Source organism: Oncorhynchus tshawytscha, linkage group LG13 (genome assembly GCF_018296145.1).
Source record: "Oncorhynchus tshawytscha isolate Ot180627B linkage group LG13, Otsh_v2.0, whole genome shotgun sequence".
Lineage (NCBI taxonomy): Eukaryota > Metazoa > Chordata > Actinopteri > Salmoniformes > Salmonidae > Oncorhynchus > Oncorhynchus tshawytscha.
The window spans coordinates 89870779-89891155 of record NC_056441.1 but is presented as its reverse complement, the minus strand read 5'-3'; the positions used below and the strand labels follow the sequence as shown (position 1 = coordinate 89891155).

General features: G+C 43.7%; 1 protein-coding gene and 1 long non-coding RNA gene across 2 annotated transcripts; both read right to left on the bottom strand.

Annotated features, from left to right (window-relative positions):
• Positions 1-8463: 8463 nt before the first annotated feature.
• LOC121838984 (prothoracicostatic peptide-like) lies at positions 8464-14789 on the bottom strand. The gene is made up of 3 exons (XM_042294985.1): positions 14768-14789; positions 11371-11987; positions 8464-10990 (listed from the first exon to the last, which is right to left on the bottom strand). The coding sequence occupies exons 1-3, from the start codon at positions 14787-14789 to the stop codon at positions 10589-10591; spliced, it is 1041 nt and encodes a 346-aa protein (XP_042150919.1). The 3' UTR covers positions 8464-10588.
• Positions 14790-17190: 2401 nt separating this feature from the next.
• Positions 17191-20211, bottom strand: LOC121839122. Its single transcript, XR_006078726.1, has 3 exons — positions 19954-20211; positions 19795-19838; positions 17191-19469 (listed from the first exon to the last, which is right to left on the bottom strand). It is a non-coding gene; the product is annotated as an uncharacterized LOC121839122 (long non-coding RNA).
• Between the last annotated feature and the right edge of the window lie 166 nt (positions 20212-20377).

The following is a 20377-nucleotide window of genomic DNA, read 5'->3' as shown; positions in this document are numbered from 1 at the left end:
ACCTGCTACGTTAATGCTCCTAACCTGCTACGTTAATTCCCCTAACCTGCTACGTTAATTCTCCTAACCTGCTACGTTAATTCTCCTAACCTGGTACCCCCTGTATATAGCCTCCACATTGACTCTGTACCGGTACCCCTGTATATAGCCTCCACATTGACTCTGTACCAGTACCCCCTGCATATAGCCTCCACATTGACTCTGTACCAGTACCCCCTGCATATAGCCTCCACATTGACTCTGTACCGGTACCCCCTGTATATAGCCTCCACATTGACTCTGTACCGGTACCCCCTGTATATAGCCTCCACATTGACTCTGTACCGGTACCCCCTGTATATAGCCTCCACATTGACTCTGTACAAGTACCCTCTGTATATAGCCTCCACATTGACTCAGTGTACCGGTACCCCCATATATAGCCTCCACATTGACTCTGTACCGGTACCCCCTGTATATAGCCTCTACATTGACTCAGTACCGGTACCCCCTGTATATAGCCTCCACATTGACTCTGTACCGTAACACCCTGTATATAGCCTCCACATTGACTCTGTACCGGTACCCCCTGTATATAGCCTCCACATTGACTCTGTACCGGCACCCCCTGTATATAGCCTCCACATTGACTCAGTACCGGCACCCCCTGTATATAGCCTCCACACTGACTCTGTACCGGTACCCCTGTATATAGCCTCTACATTGACTCGGTACCGGTACCCCCTGTATATAACCTCCACATTGACTCTGTACCGGTACCCCTGTATAGAGCCTCCACATTGAATCTGTACCGGTACCCCCTGTATATAGCCTCCACATTGACTCTGTACCGGTACCCCCTGTATATAGCCTCCACATTGACTCAGTACCGGTACCCCCTGTATATAGCCTCCACATTGACTCTGTACCGGTACCCCCTGTATATAGCCTCCACATTGACTCTGTACAAGTACCCTCTGTATATAGCCTCTACATTGACTCAGTACCGGTACCCCCTGTATATAGCCTCCACATTGACTCAGTACTGGTACCCCCTGTATATAGCCTCTACATTGACTCAGTACCGGTACCCCCTGTATATAGCCTCCACATTGACTCGGTACCGGTACCCCCTGTATATAGCCTCCACATTGACTCGGTACCGGTACCCCCTGTATATAACCTCCACATTGACTCTGTACCCCCCTGTATATAGCCTCCACATTGACTCTGTACCGGTACCCCCTGTATATAGCCTCCACATTGACTCTGTACCAGTACCCCCTGTATATAGCCTCCACATTGACTCTGTACCGGTACCCCCTGTATATAGCCTCCACATTGACTCTGTACCGGTACCCCCTGTATATAGCCTCCACATTGACTCTGTACCGGTACCCCCTGTATATAGACTCCACACTGACTCGGTACCGGTACCCCCTGTATATAGCCTCCACATTGACTCTGTACCGGTACCCCCTGTATATAGCCTCCACATTGACTCTGTACCGGTACCCCTGTATATAGCCTCTACATTGACTCGGTACCGGTACCCCCTGTATATAGCCTCTACATTGACTCTGTACCGGTACCCCCTGTATATAGCCTCTACATTGACTCAGTACCGGTACCCCCTGTATATAGCCTCCACACTGACTCTGTACCGGTACCCCCTGTATATAGCCTCTACATTGACTCGGTACCGGTACCCCCTGTATATAGCCTCCACATTGACTCGGTACCGGTACCCCCTGTATATAGCCTCTACATTGACTCTGTACCGGTACCCCCTGTATATAGCCTCCACATTGACTCTGTACCAGTACCCCCTGTATATAGCCTCCACATTGACTCTGTACCATACCCCCTGTATATAGCCTCCACATTGACTCTGTACCAGTACCCCCTGTATATAGCCTCCACATTGACTCGGTACCGGTACCCCCTGTATATAGCCTCTACATTGACTCTGTACCGGTACCCCCTGTATATAGCCTCCACATTGACTCTGTACCACTACCCCCTGTATATAGCCTCTACATTGACTCTGTACCGGTACCCCCTGTATATAACCTCCTTAATGTTTCTTTTATTGTGTTACTTTTTATTTATTTTTTTACTTTAGTTTATTGTAAATATTTTCTGAACTCTTTCTTGACCTGCACTGTTAAGGGCTTGTAAGTAAGTATTTCACGGTACGATAGTACACCTGTTGTATTCGGCACATGAGACAAATAACGTTTGATTTGATTTATAGGATCAATTTCTATTTTGTAGGAACTAATTTGGAGACTCAACTTACTGTTGAGAGTTAGAATAGTACAATACAATAGGTGTATTGTATTGTAGTAATCATGGTGGACATACCGGGCCCCCCCCCATCGAATTTGTTAGTCACTCTCATTCAGATATCATATTAAAAACGGCAACAACAAAAAATATCTAGCCTATGGCAAAATGTGTAGAATTTAAGGAAATTTGCTGTAAAGCTGCAAAATTGTATTTCTGTCCCATGGCAAAACTATTACAATTGCATGAAAGTAGTGGTAAATTTGATTTTGTTAGTCACTCTCACTCAGGTATCATATTAAAAATCATATTCTTTCTAGAGCTTGCCATCCAACAGGACAACGACCCTAAACACACAGCAAAGACAACGCAGGAGTGGCTTCGGGACAAGTCTCTGATGTCCTTGAATGACCCAGCCAGAGCCCTGACTTGAACCCAATCGAACATCTCTGAAGAGACCTGAAAATAGTTGCGTAGCGACGCTCCCCATCCAACCTGACGGAGCTTGAGAGGATCTGCAGAGAAGAATGGGAGAAACTCCCCAAATACAGATGTGCCAAGCTTGTAGCATCAAACCCAAGAAAATTTGAGGCTGTAATCACAGCCAAAGGTGCTTCAACAAAGTACTGAGTAAGGGGTCTGAATCCTTATGTAAATATCACATTAAAGTTTTTTATTTGTAACACATTTTCAAAATTTGGGAAACAAACTAGGGAAACAAACTATTTAATCAATTTTAGGATAAGGCTGGAATGTAATAAAATGTGGAAAAAGTCAAGGGGTCTGAATACTGTATATTGTAATGTCGAGCAAGGAAGCAGATGCAGTTAGTGAGTTTAATGAACATAAACAACCAATACTGCCTGAAGAGTGATGCTAGGGAGTGCTGGATAAAGGGGGAGTAATCAAGGTAGTGATGGAGACCAGGTGTGCGTAATGATGTTTGCCAGGTGTAGGTAATGAGGGTTGCCAGGTGTAGGTAATGAGGGTTGCCAGGTGTAGGTAATGAGGGTTGCCAGGTATAGGTACTGAGGGTTACCAGGTGTGCGTAATGAGGGTTGCCAGGTGTAGGGTAATGAGGGTTTCGAGGTGTGCGTAATGAGGGCTGCCAGGTGTACGTAATGAGGGCTGCCAGGTGTGCGTAATGAGGGCTACCAGGTGTGCGTAATGAGGGTTGCCAGGTGTAGGGTAATGAGGGTTGCCAGGTGTAGGGTAATGAGGGTTGCCAGGTGTGCGTAATGAGGGTTGCCAGGTGTAGGGTAATGAGGGTTGCCAGGTGTAGGGTAATGAGGGTTGCCAGGTGTAGGTAATGAGGGTTGCCAGGTGTGCGTAATGAGGGTTGCCAGTACCGGTGGTTAGTAGACAGACGACGTGGAGCGGCGGAGAGGGGGAACGGGAGTAGACGTGTCAGTGCCCCCTGACACGTGGCTCCAGCCGCAGGACGACATCGGCCAGGAGGATTGGCCCGAAGGCGAGGTTGCGGGCCAGTCCGGACGGCGAAAGTGGAATTCTCCGATTATGTTGGGATCTAGAATGTTGTCCACCGGAACCCAGCACAGCTTCTCTGGACCGTACCCCTCCCAGTCCACCAGATACTGGAGCCAATCCCCACAACATCGAGAGTCAAGGAGTGATCTGATGGCATAGGCGGGGCTCCCCTCGATGTCCAAGGGAGGCGGAAGGGTGTCATGTGGGACGGCATCAGTCAAGGGACCAGGAACGACCGGCCTGAGGAGGGAAACATGAAAAGATGGTGAGATCCGGTAGTTAGTGAAAAGTTGTAATCTGTAAGTTACCTCGTTGACCCTCCGGAGGACCTTGGAACGGCTCCACAAACCGGGGACTCAGCTTCTTACATGGCAGGCAGAGCGGGAGGTTCCTGGTGGTGAGCCAGACGCCATCACCAGGATGGAACTCGGGAGCCTCACATGGCCATCATTCCATACCTCTTCTGCATGCTTGAACCACTCATCCACTTCAGTAGCTTCCGTCTAGGCCATCATTGACTGAACCACTCATCCACTTCAGTAGCTTCCGTCTAGGCATCATTGTAAATAAGAATTTGTTCGTAACTGAATTCCCTCGATAAATAAAGGTTAAATTAAAATATATATATATATAGCTTCTGTCTAGCTCAGAGTCCATGGAGCCATGGCTGGCTGATAACCCAGAACACACTGGAAGGGAGTCAGCCTTGTGGAGGAGTGTCGCAATAAATTCTGGGGGTATTCAGCCCAAGGAGGGAATCGGGTACTCCCCCTGCCGGTCCTGGCAGTGACTCCTCAGGAACCGCCCCAGCTCCTGGTTCATCCTCGCCACCTGCCCGTTAGATTGAGCCTGGTACCCGGGAAGTGGTACCCATAGGAGGCGATATCCTCGGTGAGGCCATAGTGCCGGAAGACATACATGAACAATGCCTCAGCGACCTGGAGAGTGGTAGGGAGACCAGAGACAGGGATGAAACGGCAGGATTTTGAGAATCTGTCCACAGCCACCATCAGAGGAGGGGAGATCAGTGACGATATCAATGGACAGATGAGACCAGGGAAGCTGAGGCACAGGAAGGGAAAAGAGTTTACCTGCTGGAGCATGCCAGGGAGATTTAGATTGAGTACATACTGAACATGATTTGACATAGCGTGCAATGTCCTTATAAACCAAGTGGTTCGAGCCCTGAATGCTGATTGGCTGAAAGCCGTGGTATGACAAAACATACATTTTTACTGTTCTAATTACATTGCTAACCAGTTTATAATAGCAATAAGGCACCTCAGGGTTTGTGGTAAATGGGCAATATACCACGGCTATGTCCAGGCACACCGTGTTGGCCATGCACCACACCCCCTCAGGCCTAATTGCTTAATTATACCACAGTATTGTTGAATACTCGTTTCTGATTGGCTAGAAGGGAATTCTAGAAGGGGCATTAAAACCAGTTAATGGACAGTTGGAAAAGATATCAGGACACCTTGCAATCATGATGCGATATGCACTTACACATGCAGACCTTACTTGCTACAAAATTACAGAAAGCTAAACCAACAACCACATAAACTGAAATTTGATACATTGTAAACGCAGGTCCAAGGAAGAAAAACGTAGCTAGCTAGCTACCAATTGATTAGTTTTTTTTGCAGAGATGTTTTTTTTTGTTAGCGTCATTCTGATGAACAAGACTTTCTCCGATCCCACCTCCAATTGCAGTCATGGCGCTAGTGGCACTATGTTGTCAAATCCTTCCACATTACATTTCTAGTTTGACCAGCTGTTTTCAGCAACTGATCATTTTAGTTGTCATATTGGCAGGTTTCCTAGCAACAAACTACTTAGCTAGCTCCTAGCCTAGTGTTTGGATACGCAATGCGATCTCCTTCGTAATTAACGGTGTCGATGAGTGTGCTGACGAGAAAGTGAACTTTTCTAGCTATGTCAGGCAAAATCAGGCCTCATCAGCTCATTGTTATGGATGTAACCAAATGCATGTCAATAGAAAACAGCTTAAACAATCGCAAAAGCAGCTACTTTTCTGCTATTCTGGCTGCAGAGGTCATGAGGTGTTAGCCGTTACTAGTTAGCTAACAAGCAAGAGATAAGAACGTTGTCTTGAAGGGATAAGAACGTTGTCATGAAGAGATAAGAACGTTGTCATGAAGGGATAAGAATGTTGTCATGAAGGGATAAGAATGTTGTCATGAAGGGATAAGAATGTTGTCATGAAGGGATAAGAATGTTGTCATGAAGGGATAAGAATGTTGTCATGAAGGGATAAGAATGTTGTCATGAAGGGATAAGAACATTGTCATGAAGGGATAAGAATGTTGTCATGAAGGGATAAGAATGTTGTCATGAAGGGATAAGAACGTTGTCATGAAGAGATAAGAACATTGTCATGAAGAGATAAGAACATTGTCATGAAGAGATAAGAATGTTGTCAGGAAGAGATAAGAACATTGTCATGAAGAGATAAGAACGTTGTCATGAAGAGATAAGAATGTTGTCATGAAGGGATAAGAATGTTGTCATGAAGGGATAAGAATGTTGTCATGAAGGGATAAGAATGTTGTCATGAAGGGATAAGAATGTTGTCATGAAGGGATAAGAATGTTGTCATGAAGGGATAAGAATGTTGTCATGAAGGGATAAGAATGTTGTCATGAAGGGATAAGAATGTTGTCATGAAGGGATAAGAATGTTGTCATGAAGGGATAAGAATGTTGTCATGAAGAGATAAGAATGTTGTCATGAAGAGATAAGAACATTGTCATGAAGGGATAAGAATGTTGTCATGAAGAGATAAGAACGTTGTCATGAAGAGATAAGAATGTTGTCAGGAAGGGATAAGAATGTTGTCATGAAGGGATAAGAATGTTGTCATGAAGGGATACGAATGTTGTCATGAAGGGATAAGAATGTTGTCATGAAGGGATAAGAATGTTGTCATGAAGGGATAATAATGTTGTCAGGAAGGGATAAGAATGTTGTCATGAAGAGATAAGAACGTTGTCATGAAGAGATAAGAACATTGTCATGAAGGGATAAGAATGTTGTCATGAAGAGATAAGAATGTTGTCATGAAGGGATAAGAATGTTGTCATGAAGGGATACGAATGTTGTCATGAAGGGATAAGAATGTTGTCATGAAGGGATAAGAATGTTGTCATGAAGGGATAATAATGTTGTCAGGAAGGGATAAGAATGTTGTCATGAAGAGATAAGAACGTTGTCATGAAGAGATAAGAACATTGTCATGAAGGGATAAGAATGTTGTCATGAAGGGATAAGAATGTTGTCATGAAGCATATAAAACAAACAACTGGATCACGTCCATAAATATCGAACTAATCGAACGAACGACTTGTTTGCGTCTCCAGCAACTGAAATATGTCAACATAGAGCTGTTATAAGGTGTTATAAGTCAATATAGAGCTGTGATAAGGTGGTATAAGTCAACATAGAGCTGTTATAAGGTGTTATAAGTCAATATAGAGCTGTGATAAGGTGGTATAAGTCAACATAGAGCTGTTATAAGGTGTTATAAGTCCATATAGAGCTGTGATAAGGTGGTATAAGTCAACATAGAGCTGTTATAAGGTGTTATAAGTCAATATAGAGCTGTGATAAGGTGGTATAAGTCAACATAGAGCTGTTATAAGGTGTTATAAGTCAATATAGAGCTGTGATAAGGTGGTATAAGTCAACATAGAGCTGTTATAAGGTGTTATAAGTCAATATAGAGCTGTGATAAGGTGGTATAAGTCAACATAGAGCTGTTATAAGGTGTTATAAGTCAATATAGAGCTGTGATAAGGTGGTATAAGTCAACATAGAGCTGTTATAAGGTGTTATAAGTCCATATAGAGCTGTGATAAGGTGGTATAATACATTATAAAGCTGTTATAAGGTGGTATAAGTCAATATATGTCAATATAGAGCTGTTATAAGGTGTTATAAGTCAATATAGAGCTGTGATAAGGTGGTATAAGACATTATAAAGCTGTTATAAGGTGGTATAAGTCAATATATGTCAATATAGAGCTGTTATATGGTGTTTTAAGTCAATATAGAGCTGCTATAAGGTGTTATAAGTCAATATAGATCTGTTATAAGGTGGTATAAGTCAATATAGAGCTGTTATGTGGTATAAGTCAATATAGAGCTGTTATAAGGTGGTATAAGTCAATATAGAGCTGTTATAAGGTGGTATAAGTCAATATAGAGCAATTATAAGGTGGTATAAGTCAACATAGAGCTGTAATAAGGTGTTAAGTCAATATAGAGCTGTTATAAGGTGGTATATGTCAATATACGTCAACATAGAGCTGTTATAAGGTGTTATAAGACAATATAGAGCTGCTATAAGGTGGCATAAGTCAATATAGAGCTGTTATAAGGTGTTATAAGACAATATAGAGCTGCTATAAGGTGGCATAAGTCAATATAGAGCTGTTATAAGGTGTTATAAGACAATATAGAGCTGCTATAAGGTGGCATAAGACAATATAGAGCTGCTATAAGGTGGCATAAGTCAATATAGAGCTGTTATAAGGTGTTAAGTCAATATAGAGCTGTTATAAGGTGTTAAGTCAATATAGAGCTGCTATAAGGTGGCATATGTCAATATACGTCAACATAGAGCTGTTATAAGGTGTTATAAGACAATGAGGAGACTCTGACCTTCAAAGAAGACACTTCTTCGACAAAGATGTACATTTATTTATGTCTTAATACGTTAAAGTTGCACAAGTTATATATTCTTTTTGATTGCAAATTACACAGCACACATCCAATTTATTCCTGTACATAAGTACAGACATGTAAACAGTTCATTTTTTAAATATGTGATGTTTCCTCTTTCTTCCTCTGTTCACGAGGAGGAGCACTTTTTATTTATAAAATGCAAAAGTAAATAGCTTTCTATTCTTTAAATTATATAAATTGGTCCAAAATCCACCATCTAAGTAGGGATTGTCCCAGAAAGTTTATTATTTTTTTTAGCTTTCTTAGCTTCTCACAAGAGGTTTATAGATATATCATATATTTCCACTTAATATTTTATGCTTTCCTACAAACAGCAGCTAAATACAAGAATAACAGTGTCAGTTTACAAAAAGCTTGGCAATATCATCTATTTTCTAAATATACTTCATTTTTTTCTCATATAACTGATTAAAACATACAATCATTCTGACAACAACATAATAATATAATATACTGTAATATTTCACAGCTCTATGATACAATAAAACATGTCTGTCTTCGGGCCAAATAAAGTGACAATAAAAATTATAGAATAGCAACACAAATCAAAATCAAGGGACAAAATGCATAGATTGGATCATTAGGTTGAATCATTAAGTTGAATCATTAGGTTGAATCATTGGGTTGGAATCATTGGGTTGGATCATTAGGTTGAATCATTGGGTTGAATCATTAAGTTGAATCATTGAGGTTGAATTATTGTGTTGGATCATCAGCAAATATTTTCATTAAAATAAATAATTTACAGTTCTTAGTAAAGTAAAGATCACAATTGTGATATGTTTTCGATCGAATTCTTTGACATTGACAAATCTTTTGATATCTATGATCTCTATCTTTCTCAAATCCTGAAATGAGTGACTGGCACAGACATACACAACATATCAATATAACTATATATCAATATATCAATATAACTATATATCAATATATCAATATAACTATGTACACATCACTTGAAATAACTGATAAATATATTATCTCAACTTCAAAAGGCAGAACTTGGCTGTAGTATATGGCATGTTTGGGTGGGCAACGTATAGGAAACGTATAGTTAACGTATAGGCAACGCATAGGCAACGTATAGGCAACGTATAGTTAACGTATAGGCAACGTATAGTTAACGTATAGGCAGCCTATAGTCAATGTATAGGCGACATATAGTCAACGTATAGTTAACGTATAGGCAACGTATAGGCAATGTATAGGCAGCTTATAGTCAATGTATAGGCAACATATAGTCAACGTATAGGCAACGTAGAGTTAGCGCATAGGAAACGTATAGGCAGCTTATATTCAATGTATAGTCAACTTATAGGCAACGTATATGCAACATATAGGCAACGTAGAGGCAACGTATAGGCAGGCTATAGTCAACGTATAGGCAGCTTATATTCAATGTATAGTCAACGTATAGTCAACGTATATGCAACATATAGGCAACGTATAGGCAACTTATATGCAATGTATATGCAATCTATAGGCACCGTATTGGCAACGTAAAGGCAACAACGTCTGGCACTAACGCCTTCCAGTAGGTTCTGTGACGCACCCTCGGTATGTTTACTTCTCAAATGGCACTCTATTCCCTATATAGTTCACTACCTCTAGGGCTCTGGTCAAACGTAGTGCACTACATAGGGAATAGGCTGCCGTTTGGGAAACGCAAATGTCAGTCCCATTCTCAACATCTCTCTGGCATCTCTAACTCTCTGTGTGGTTCTATGGTATATCATGACAATAAACATTAATATTTAATAGCTTGAATATCAGTTTCCGTTTCGAACCGACAAATACCCACTCGACTCCACTACCACATGACCAATGTTCTTTACTCTCAACCGATAACCAATCAGCTGTCTTCAAGTGTCAAACTTCTAACTGAGCTTATAAAACAAAGGCAAATGTTGCAGATATCCTTAACCGATACAACGACAATGGAGAACAAACACAAATCGCAATTGTAGTCACGGATATGCTTTGACAGATAATCCTCAGTTTTGTATTGACATGTTGAAGAAGCAACACATGACATAACCTGTGATGTCATTTGTAACACAGCTCAGATATTGACCAGGTCTGGATGAGCAAGACGAGGGACTGAGATGGTGATCACACTGATCAGCTCACATTGAATCCAGGCCTTATGGTAGCTACTCCAGGCCTTATGGTAGTTACTCCAGGCCCAGGCCTTATGGTAGTTACTCCAGGCCCAGGCCTTATGGTAGTTACTCCAGGCCCAGGCCTTATGGTAGTTACTCCAGGCCCAGGCCTTATGGTAGTTAAACCAGGCCCAGGCCTTATGGTAGTTAAACCAGGCCCAGGCCTTATGGTAGTTAAACCTGGCCCAGGCCTTATGGTAGTTACTCAAAGCCTTATGGTAGTTACTCCAGGCCTTATGGTAGTTACTCCAGGCCCAGGCCTTATGGTAGTTACTCCAGGCCTTATGGTAGTTACTCAAAGCCTTATGGTAGTTACTCCAGGCCTTATGGTAGTTACTCCAGGCCCAGGCCTTATGGTAGTTAAACCTGGCCCAGGCCTTATGGTAGTTACTCCAGGCCTTATGGTAGTTACTCAGGCCCAGGCCTTATGGTAGTTAAACCTGGCCCAGGCCTTAGGTAGTTACTCAGGCCTTATGGTAGTTACTCAAAGCCTTATGGTAGTTACTCCAGGCCCAGGCCTTATGGTAGTTAAACCAGGCCCAGGCCTTATGGTAGTTACTCAGGCCTTATGGTAGTTACTCAAAGCCTTATGGTAGTTACTCCAGGCCTTATGGTAGTTACTCCAGGCCCAGGCCTTATGGTAGTTAACCCAGGCCCAGGCCTTATGGTAGTTACTCAATGCCTTATGGTAGTTACTCCAGGCCTTATGGTAGTTACTCCAGGCCCAGGCCTTATGGTAGTTAAACCTGGCCCAGGCCTTATGGTAGTTACTCAAAGCCTTATGGTAGTTACTCCAGGCCTTATGGTAGTTACTCCAGGCCCAGGCCTTATGGTAGTTAAACCTGGCCCAGGCCTTATGGTAGTTAAACCTGGCCCAGGCCTTATGGTAGTTACTCCAGGCCTTATGGTAGTTACTCCAGGCCCAGGCCTTATGGTAGTTAAACCTGGCCCAGGCCTTATGGTAGTTACTCCAGGCCTTATGGTAGTTACTCAAAGCCTTATGGTAGTTACTCCAGGCCTTATGGTAGTTACTCCAGGCCCAGGCCTTATGGTAGTTACTCCAGGCCTTATGGTAGTTACTCAAAGCCTTATGGTAGTTACTCCAGGCCTTATGGTAGTTACTCCAGGCCCAGGCCTTATGGTAGTTACTCCAGGCCCAGGCCTTATGGTAGTTACTCCAGGCCCAGGCCTTATGGTAGTTACTCCAGGCCCAGGCCTTATGGTAGTTACTCCAGGCCTTATGGTAGTTACTGAGGCTTCTGTCTGAGTGAACAAACCAAAGAACACAGAAACAACAAACTCAACAAACTGTGTGTGTGTGTGTGTGTGCGTGTGTGTGTGTGTGCGTGTGTGTGTGTGTGCGTGTGTGCGTGTGTGTGTGTGTGTGTGTGCAGTACTAGTCAAAAGTTTGGACACACCTGTTCATTCCAGGGTTTTTCTTTATTTTTTTCCTATTTTCTATGAAATAACACATATGGAATCATGTAGTAACCAAAGAAGTGGTAAACAAATCTAAATATATTTTATAGTTGCGATTATTCGAAGTAGCCACCCTTTGCCTTGATGACAGCTTTGCACACTCTTGGCATTCTCTCAACCAGCTTCACCTGGAATGCTTTTACAACAGTCTTGAAGGAGTTCCCAAATATGCTGAGCACTTGTTGGCTGCTTTTCCTTCACTCTGCGGTCCAACTCATCCCAAACCATCTTAATTGGGTTGAGGTCGGGGGATTGTGGATCGGGGGATTGTGGAGGCCAGGTCATCTGATGCAGCACTCCATCACTCTCCTTCTTGGTCAAATAGCCCTTACACAGCCTGGAGTGTTGGGTCATTGTCCTGTTAAAAAACAAATGATAGTCCACTAGGCGCAAACCAGATGGGATGGTGTATCGCTGCAGAATGCTGTGGTGGATGAGCTTATCCATATATTTTTATTCCATCCCTTTAGATTTGTGTGTATAAGGTAGTTGTTGTGGTATTGTTAGATTACTTGTTAGATTTTACTGCATTGTCGGAACTAGAAGCACAAGCATTTCGCTACACTCCCATTAACATCTGATAACCATGTGTATGTGACCAATAACATTTGATTTGATTTGGTAGCCATGCTGGTTAAGTGTGCTTTGAATTCTAAATAAATCACAAACAGTGTCACCAGCAAAGCACCCCCACATCATAACACCTCCTCCTCCATGCTTCACAGTGGGAACCACACATGCGGAGATCGTCCGTTCACCTACTCTGCATCTCACAAAGACATGCCGGTTGGGAACCAAAAATCTCAAATTTGGACTCATCAGACCAAAGGACAGATTTCCAACGGTCTAATGTCCATTGCTCGTGTTTCTTGGCCCAAGCAAGTCTCTTCTTATTGGTGTCCTTTAGTAGTGTTTCTTTGCAGCAATTCGACCATGAAGGTCTGATTCACACAGTCTCCTCTGAACAGTTGATGTTGAGATGTGTCTGTTACTTGATCTCTGTGAAGCATTTATTTGGGCTGCAATTTCTGAGGCTGGAAACTCTAGTGAACTTATCCTCTGCAGCAAAGGTAACTCTGGGTCTTCTTTTCCTGTGACGTTCCTCATGAGAGACAGTTCCATCATAGTGCTTGATGGTTTATGCGACGGCACTTGAAGAAACTTTCAAAGTTCTTGAAATGTTCCGTATTGACTGACCTTCATGTCTTAAAGTAATGATGGACTGTTGTTTCTCTTTGCTTATTTGAGCTGTTCTTGTCATAATATGGACTTGGTCTTTTACCAAATAGGGTTATCTTCTGTATACCACCACTACCTTGTCACAACACAACTGATTGGCTCAAACGCATTAAGAAGGAAATAAATTCCATAAATTAAAATGCATTCCAGGTGACTACCTCATGAAGTCTGGTTGAGAGAATGCCAAGAGTGTGCAAAGCTGTGATCAAGGCGAAGGGTGGCTACTTTGAAGAATCTCAAATATAAAATATATATTTTGATTTGTTTAATTAACACTTTTTTGGTTACTACATGACTCCATATGTGTTATTTCATAGTTTTGATGTCTTCACTATTATCCTACAATGTAGAAAATAGTACAAATAAAGAGAAAGTAGGCGTGTTCAAACCTTTGACTGGTTCTGTATATATACTGTATTTACATATATTTAATTTATTTACATTAAGAAATATAATTAAAACTAACGACCCAACATTGTCTGTGGACAGTTTGAATGAGAAGCACCCTCATGAGAGAGAAGAGATGGCCAATTTCCATCCCACTTTGTGTTTAAAGTGAAACTATAACTACATCCTAAATGAAAACCCTTTTCCTTATATAGTGCACTAGTTTACAGGGGGACTGTTCTGCCTTATTATTATTCGACCATGCTGGTCATTTATGAACATTTGAACATCTTGGCCATGTTGTGTTAAAATCTCCGCCCGGCACAGCCAGAAGAGGACTGGCCACCCCACATATGCTCTCTCTAATTCTCTCTTTCTTTCTCTCTCTCGGAGGACCTGAGCCCTAGGACCATGCCCCAGGACTACCTGACATGATGACTCCTTGCTGTCCCCAGTCCATCTGACCGTGCTGCTGCTCCAGTTTCAACTGTTCTGCCTTATTATTATACGACCATGCTGGTCATTTATGAACATTTGAACATCTTGGAAATGTTCTGTTATAATCTCCACCCGGCACAGCCAGAAGAGGACTGGCCACCCCACATAGCCTGGTTCCTCTCTAGGTTTTTTCCTAGGTTTTGGCCTTTCTAGGGAGTTTTTCCTAACCACCGTGCTTCTACACCTGCATTGCTTGCTGTTGGGGGTTTTAGGCTGGGTTTCTGTACAGCACTTTGAGATATCAGCTGATGTAGGGCTATATAAATAAATGTGATTTGATTTGAGGGGAGGGGTCAAAAGTAGTGCACTATATAGGTAATAGTGTGAAAATTCAGACAAAACCTATATCACGCCCAGTTTTCTTTTTCTGATTCACAACACGTTATTTCTCCTGATTTACAATTCAACTCGGTACTATACAGGTCACATGATACACGACTACACAATGACATAGTCCACATCTAATGACATGATACCGTATTGACTACGCGATGACATAGTCCACATCTAATGACACACGACTACACAATGACATAGTCCACATCTAATGACATGATACACGACTACGCGATGACATAGTCCACATCTAATGACACACGACTACACAATGACATAGTCCACATAATGACATGATACACAACTACACGATGACATAGTCCACATCTAATGACAGAACATACTGTGCAATGAACCAGGCAACAAGAACACTAGTCCTGATACGGCTGTATAAACTCTGGTCTAACCTGGTATTATTATGGTATCTTATGGCATTAGGCGTATACTCTATGCCATAACAATGCAGGCTACAGTCATATCAGGGCTACAAGAAAAGGTGTTTGGATGTAACAAAGTCCAGGAATCCCTAGGTAGAGAGTCCTAAGCACTCAACAGCACACACTGCTTGAGGGAAAAGACGGTTGAAATTACATCAATCCAACCAGAAATCAGGTTTGTAACATTGTCATTCCAACCAGGTTTGTCATTCCAACCAGGTTTGTAATTCCATTTGTCATTCCAACCAGGTTTGTCATTCCAACCAGGTTTGTCATTCCAACCAGGTTTGTCATTCCAACCAGGTTTGTCATTCCAACCAGGTTTGTCATTCCAACCAGGTTTGTGCAAGCTGGATGTGCAGTTCATAACTTTCAACCAACCCCCTTCCTCTCATCATCAAATATCACATTATCTCTATCTTCTCTGTATCTTCCCTCTACCCTCCCTCCCTCTATCTTCCCTCTACCCTCCCTCCCTCTAACTTATCTGTATCTTCTATCTTCCCTCTATCTTATCTGTATCTTCTACCTTCCGTCTATCTTATCTGTATCTTCTATCTTCCCTCTATCTTCTCTGTATCTTCCCTCTACCTTCTCTGTATCTTCCCTCTATCTTCGCTCTATCTTATCTTCCCTTCCCTCTATCTTCCCTCTATCTCTATCTTCTCTGTATCTTCCCTCTATCTCTATCTTCCCTCTATCTTATCTTCCCTTCCCTCTATCTTATCTTCCCTTCCCTCTATCTTATCTTCCCTTCCCTCTATCTTATCTTCCCTTCCCTCTATCTTATCTTCCCTTCCCTCTATCTTATCTTCCCTTCCCTCTATCTTATCTTCCCTTCCCTCTATCTTCTCTGTATCTTCCCTCTATCTCTATCTTCCCTCTATCTCTATCTTCCCTCTATCTTATCTTCCCTTCCCTCTATCTTCCCTCTATCTTCTCTGTATCTTCCCTCTATCTTCTCTGTATCTTATCTCTATCTTCCCTCTACCTTCTCTCTCATGCAGTCCAAATCATTTAGCGGTGCATTCTTAGACACAAAGGCACACTGATGTCAGGTTAATGCTGCGTCCCAAATGGAACCCCATTCCCTTATATAGAGCCTTATGGGCCCTGGTCTAAAGTAGTACACTATATAGAGCCCAATGGGCCCTGGCCTAAAGCAGTACACTATATAGAGCCTTATGGGCCCTGGTCTAAAGTAGTATACTATATAGAGCCCAATGGGCCCTGGTCTAAAGTAGTACACTATATAGAGCCTTATGGGCCCTGGTCTAAAGTAGTACACTATATAGAGCCTTATGGGCCCTGGTCTAAAGGAGTACACTATATAGAGCCTTATGGGCCCTGGTCTAAAGGAGTACACTATATAGAGCCCAATGGGCCCTGGTCTAAAGGAGTACACTATATAGAGCCTTATGGGCCCTGGTCTAAAGGAGTACACTATATAGAGCCCAATGGGCCCTGGTCTAAAGTAGTACACTATATAGAGCCCAATGGGCCCTGGTCTAAAGGAGTACACTATATAGAGCCCAATGGGCCCTGGTCTAAATAGTACACTATATAGGGAATAGGGTGCAAGTAGTACACTATATAGGGAATAGGGTTCCATTTGGTGCCTCAGGTCATTGATGGGACAGTCAGCTGGTCTATTCAGCTAGTAATAATTATAGTGTGTGTGTCTGTGTGTGTGTGTGTGTGTGTGTGTGTGTGTGTGTGTGTGTGTGTGTGTGTGTGTGTGTGTGTGTGTGTGTTGTGAACGCTGGTCATCCAAGGCTTCGGTCAGAACAAAGTTCTGCATGATGATGTCATTACGTGGGTACTGATAGCAAAGACTGTCTGTCTGTCTGACTGTCTGTCTGTCTGTTATTACGTGGGTACTGATAGCAAAGACTGTCTGTCTGTCTGACTGTCTGTTATTACGTGGGTACTGATAGCAAAGACTGTCTGTCTGTCTGTCTGTCTGACTGTCTGTCTGTCATTACGTGGGTACTGATAGCAAAGACTGTCTGTCTGTCTGTCTGTCATTACGTGGGTACTGATAGCAAAGACTGTCTGTCTGTATGTCTGACTGTGTGACTGTCTGTCTGACTGTCTGTCTGTCTGTCATTACGTGGGTACTGATAGCAAAGACTGTCTGTCTGTCTGTCTGACTGTGTGACTGTCTGTCTGACTGTCTGTCTGTCATTACGTGGGTACTGATAGCAAAGACTGTCTGTCTGTCTGTCTGACTGTCTGTCTGTCATTATGTGGGTACTGATAGCAAAGACTGTCTGGCTGTCTGTCTGACTGTGTGACTGTCTGTCTGACTGTCTGTCTGACTGTCTGTCTGTCATTACGTGGGTACTGATAGCAAAGTACTTTGCAGTAACTGAGAACTAGTTGGCACGTGAACAGAACAGAGAGATAGCACACAGTCACAGCTGTACTACCCCTGCAACAACAGAGAGATAGCACACAGTCACAGCTGTACTACCCCTGCAACCACAGAGAGATAGCACACAGTCACAGCTGTACTACCTCTGCAACAACAGAGAGATAGCACACAGTCACAGCTGTACTACCCCTGCAACAACAGAGAGATAGCACACAGTCACAGCTGTACTACCTCTGCAACAACAGCAAGATAGCACACAGTCACAGCTGTACTACCCCTGCAACCACAGAGAGATAGCACACAGTCACAGCTGTACTACCTCTGCAACAACAGAGAGATAGCACACAGTCACAGCTGTACTACCCCTGCAACCACAGAGATAGCACACAGTCACAGCTGTACTACCCCTGCAACCACAGAGAGATAGCACACAGTCACAGCTATACTACCCCTGCAACAACAGAGAGATAGCACACAGTCACAGCTGTACTACCCCTGCAACCACAGAGAGATGGCACACAGTCACAGCTGTACTACCCCTGCAACCACAGAGAGATAGCACACAGTCACAGCTGTACTACCCCTGCAACCACAGAGAGATAGCACACAGTCACAGCTCTACTACCCCTGCAACAACAGAGAGATAGCACACAGTCACAGCTGTACTACCTCTGCAACAACAGAGAGATAGCACACAGTCACAGCTGTACTACCTCTGCAACAACAGAGAGATAGCACACAGTCACAGCTGTACTACCCCTGCAACAACAGAGAGATAGCACACAGTCACAGCTGTACTACCCCTGCAACAACAGAGAGATAGCACACAGTCACAGCTGTACTACCCCTGCAACCACAGAGAGATGGCACACAGTCACAGCTGTACTACCCCTGCAACCACAGAGAGATAGCACACAGTCACAGCTGTACTACCCCAGCAACCACAGAGAGATAGCACACAGTCACAGCTGTACTACCCCTGCAACCACAGAGAGATAGCACACAGTCACAGCTGTACTACCCCTGCAACCACAGAGAGATAGCACACAGTCACAGCTCTACTACCCCTGCAACCACAGAGAGATAGCACACAGTCACAGCTGTACTACCCCTGCAACAACAGAGAGATAGCACACAGTCACAGCTGTACTACCCCTGCAACCACAGAGAGATAGCACACAGTCACAGCTGTACTACCCCTGCAACAACAGAGAGATAGCACACAGTCACAGCTGTACTACCTCTGCAACAACAGAGAGATAGCACACAGTCACAGCTGTACTACCTCTGCAAAAACAGAGAGATAGCACACAGTCACAGCTGTACTACCCCTGCAACAACAGAGAGATAGCACACAGTCACAGCTGTACTACCTCTGCAACAACAGCAAGATAGCACACAGTCACAGCTGTACTACCCCTGCAACCACAGAGAGATAGCACACAGTCACAGCTCTACTACCCCTGCAACCACAGAGAGATAGCACACAGTCACAGCTCTACTACCCCTGCAACCACAGAGATAGCACACAGTCACAGCTGTACTACCCCTGCAACCACAGAGATAGCACACAGTCACAGCTGTACTACCCCTGCAACCACAGAGAGATAGCACACAGTCACAGCTGTACTACCCCTGCAACCACAGAGAGATAGCACACAGTCACAGCTGTACTACCCTGCAACCACAGAGAGATAGCACACAGTCACAGCTCTACTACCCCTGCAACCACAGAGAGATAGCACACAGTCACAGCTGTACTACCCCTGCAACAACAGAGAGATAGCACACAGTCACAGCTGTACTACCCCTGCAACCACAGAGAGATAGCACACAGTCACAGCTGTACTACCCCTGCAACAACAGAGAGATAGCACACAGTCACAGCTGTACTACCTCTGCAACAACAGAGAGATAGCACACAGTCACAGCTGTACTACCTCTGCAAAAACAGAGAGATAGCACACAGTCACAGCTGTACTACCCCTGCAACAACAGAGAGATAGCACACAGTCACAGCTGTACTACCTCTGCAACAACAGCAAGATAGCACACAGTCACAGCTGTACTACCCCTGCAACCACAGAGAGATAGCACACAGTCACAGCTCTACCCCTGCAACCACAGAGAGATAGCACACAGTCACAGCTCTACTACCCCAACCACAGAGATGCAACCACAGAGAGATAGCACACAGTCACAGCTCTACTACCACAGCTGCACCCCTGCAACCACAGAGAGATAGCACACAGTCACAGCACCAACAGAGAGATAGCACACAGTCACAGCTCTACTACCCCTGCAACAGAGAGAGATAGCACACAGTCACAGAGAAAGCTCACAGCTGTACTACCCCTGCAACAACAGAGAGATAGCACACAGTCACAGCTGTACTACCTCTGCAACAACAGAGAGATAGTCACAGCTGTACTACCTCTGCAAAAACAGAGAGATAGCACACAGTCACAGCTGTACCCCTGCAACAACAGTCACACAGTCACAGCTGTACTACCTCTGCAACAACAGCAAGATAGCACACAGTCACAGCTGTACTACCCCTGCAACCACAGAGAGATAGCACACAGTCACAGCTCTACTACCCCTGCAACCACAGAGAGATAGCACACAGTCACAGCTCTACTACCCCTGCAACAGATACGTTACACCAGAGGGAGAAAGAGACAGTCCTGTCTGTCTGTCTGTCTGTCTGTCTGACTGTCTGTCTGTCTGTCTGTCTGTCTGTCTGTCTGTCTGACTGTGTGACTGACTGTCTGTCTGACTGTGTGTCTGTCTGACTGTGTGACTGTCTGACTGTGTGACTGTCTGACTGTGTGACTGTCTGTCTGTCTGTCTGTCTGACTGTGTGACTGTCTGACTGTGTGACTGTCTGACTGTGTGACTGTCTGTCTGACTGTGACTGTCTGACTGTGTGACTG